The sequence below is a fragment of the Penaeus monodon genome, chromosome 13, assembly GCF_015228065.2.
Source record: "Penaeus monodon isolate SGIC_2016 chromosome 13, NSTDA_Pmon_1, whole genome shotgun sequence".
Lineage (NCBI taxonomy): Eukaryota > Metazoa > Arthropoda > Malacostraca > Decapoda > Penaeidae > Penaeus > Penaeus monodon.
This window is the reverse complement of record NC_051398.1, coordinates 9,962,078-9,963,739: the sequence shown is the minus strand read 5'-3', so window position 1 is coordinate 9,963,739 and position 1,662 is coordinate 9,962,078. Positions and strand designations below refer to the sequence as shown.

Sequence of the window (1,662 nt, the reverse complement as noted above, 5' to 3'; positions counted from 1 at the left end):
GTGAACTACTTGTATTGTTGTTGCTATTAGTTGCAACTGCTGCACTATTAGCATTGCTGTAACCAGTGCTGCTGCTACCACCATTGCCTCCCTGTTGACTGCTGTTTGTGTAGGAATTCTGTAATGAATTAGAGTATAATTTTCAACACTCATTAAACTTATTCACATTTTGATTTTCTGAATCAAGTTACATTTTCAACATTTTAGAAGAGGTGCAAATAAATATTATGGAAAAAAAAATACAATGACACTGCCATATTTGAAATATAAAATATATTAAGAAAAAAATAAATAAATAATAAATAAAAATCAAACATGCTGCCCCCACAAATCTTAAATTTTAAATATCTAAATACAGTATAAATATTGAATTATATATATGTAATAGATACAAATAAATCTATTTAATATTTATGAGGGTAGTAAATAAAGAATTTATATAAAATGAACTATGGTAATATTCAAGTGATGCAAGATCTATCAATGCTTACAGTACCCTCCCTTGAAACATTCAACCCAAAGATCTGAAGACTGTGCGAATGGCTGCAACCTATATGAGAACAAGTAGGTGCCAAAAGTTTACATCACAATTTCCAGTGTTTAAGGCCTTCAATTAATTTATCATCATCTCATATAATTATTACTATTAGATATATTATGATCATCATGTGTTGTTTGTTTATCCATCATATCAACGTCAATACCCATGTTGATTTTATGTACTATGTTATCATGGTCAATTACCTTTTGCTTGTTACTAAATACAACCACATGCGTTAATGTAACTTTATTAGTTTATGTTAAATATCATCACTATAATTTATTACCATAAATATTCCGCTAAGCACTAATTATTCCTATCATCAATACTACTCTGTTGCAATGCTATTTTCACTGCAATACATTACTATGTCAAATATCACTCTTTTTTTTATATAATCGCCATTATTCCTATCACCCCTCCCATATTATTAACCTTGTTAGTCAAAACTCCTAAATTTTAATCCGGCTATTCTATCTCTCCCATCATCCGTCTAACGTTATTATCGCTCTAATAACCGGAAAACTGGCGATGCACACCGTCTGCACCTCACGCCTCTGCAACTTAAGAATTCTCCCGACAAAGACATGAAGGGAAAGGTGGTGGTTTTTTTTTCTTTTTCTGAATACACTTTACTTCACAATTGTCGAGACTTGGCGGTCGGGGATTTATTGCGGTTTTTTTCATTCTTTCGTTTTTTTTTCTTATTTAGTTCTAAATAATTCTTTTTTTTTCTTTTGTTTTATTTGTTGTTTTTTGTCTTGTTGCCCTTTTTCTTGTTTTGATTTAATTTTTTTCTTTTCGTTTTTTTCCTCTTTCTTTTTTCGTTTTTTTTTTTTTTTTTTGTTTTCTTTTTTTCTTTGTTTAATAATTTTTTTTTCTATTTTGTTTTTGTGTATTTCTCTCTATCTTTTAAGTTTTCTCATTCTCTCTTTTTTTTTTAGTACTTTTTTTGATCTTCGTATTTTTTTTTTTTTCTAATCCTTAATTATTATCTCTCGTACCTTCTATCTTCAATCTTTTTCTTCTCTACTCTTTGTTATTCTATCCATCTTTTCATACCACTCGTTATAATTTTCTCTCTTTCTCATCCTTATGTTCCTTTCATTCGTTCCTCCCCA

At 29.3% G+C, this 1,662-nt stretch overlaps 1 protein-coding gene across 2 annotated transcripts in view; it reads right to left on the bottom strand.

Moving 5' to 3' along the window:
• The window catches only part of LOC119580117 (protein lingerer-like), a gene marked incomplete at its 5' end in the record, with an annotated part of 11,371 nt that extends 11,253 nt beyond the window's left edge, over positions 1–118 (bottom strand). For both annotated transcript variants that reach the window (XM_037928053.1, XM_037928054.1), the window contains 1 exon segment: positions 1–118. This exon segment is cut by the window's left edge and continues 38 nt beyond it. In XM_037928053.1, coding sequence (XP_037783981.1) covers positions 1–118 — 118 coding nt within the window.
• Positions 119–1,662: the final 1,544 nt, after the last annotated feature.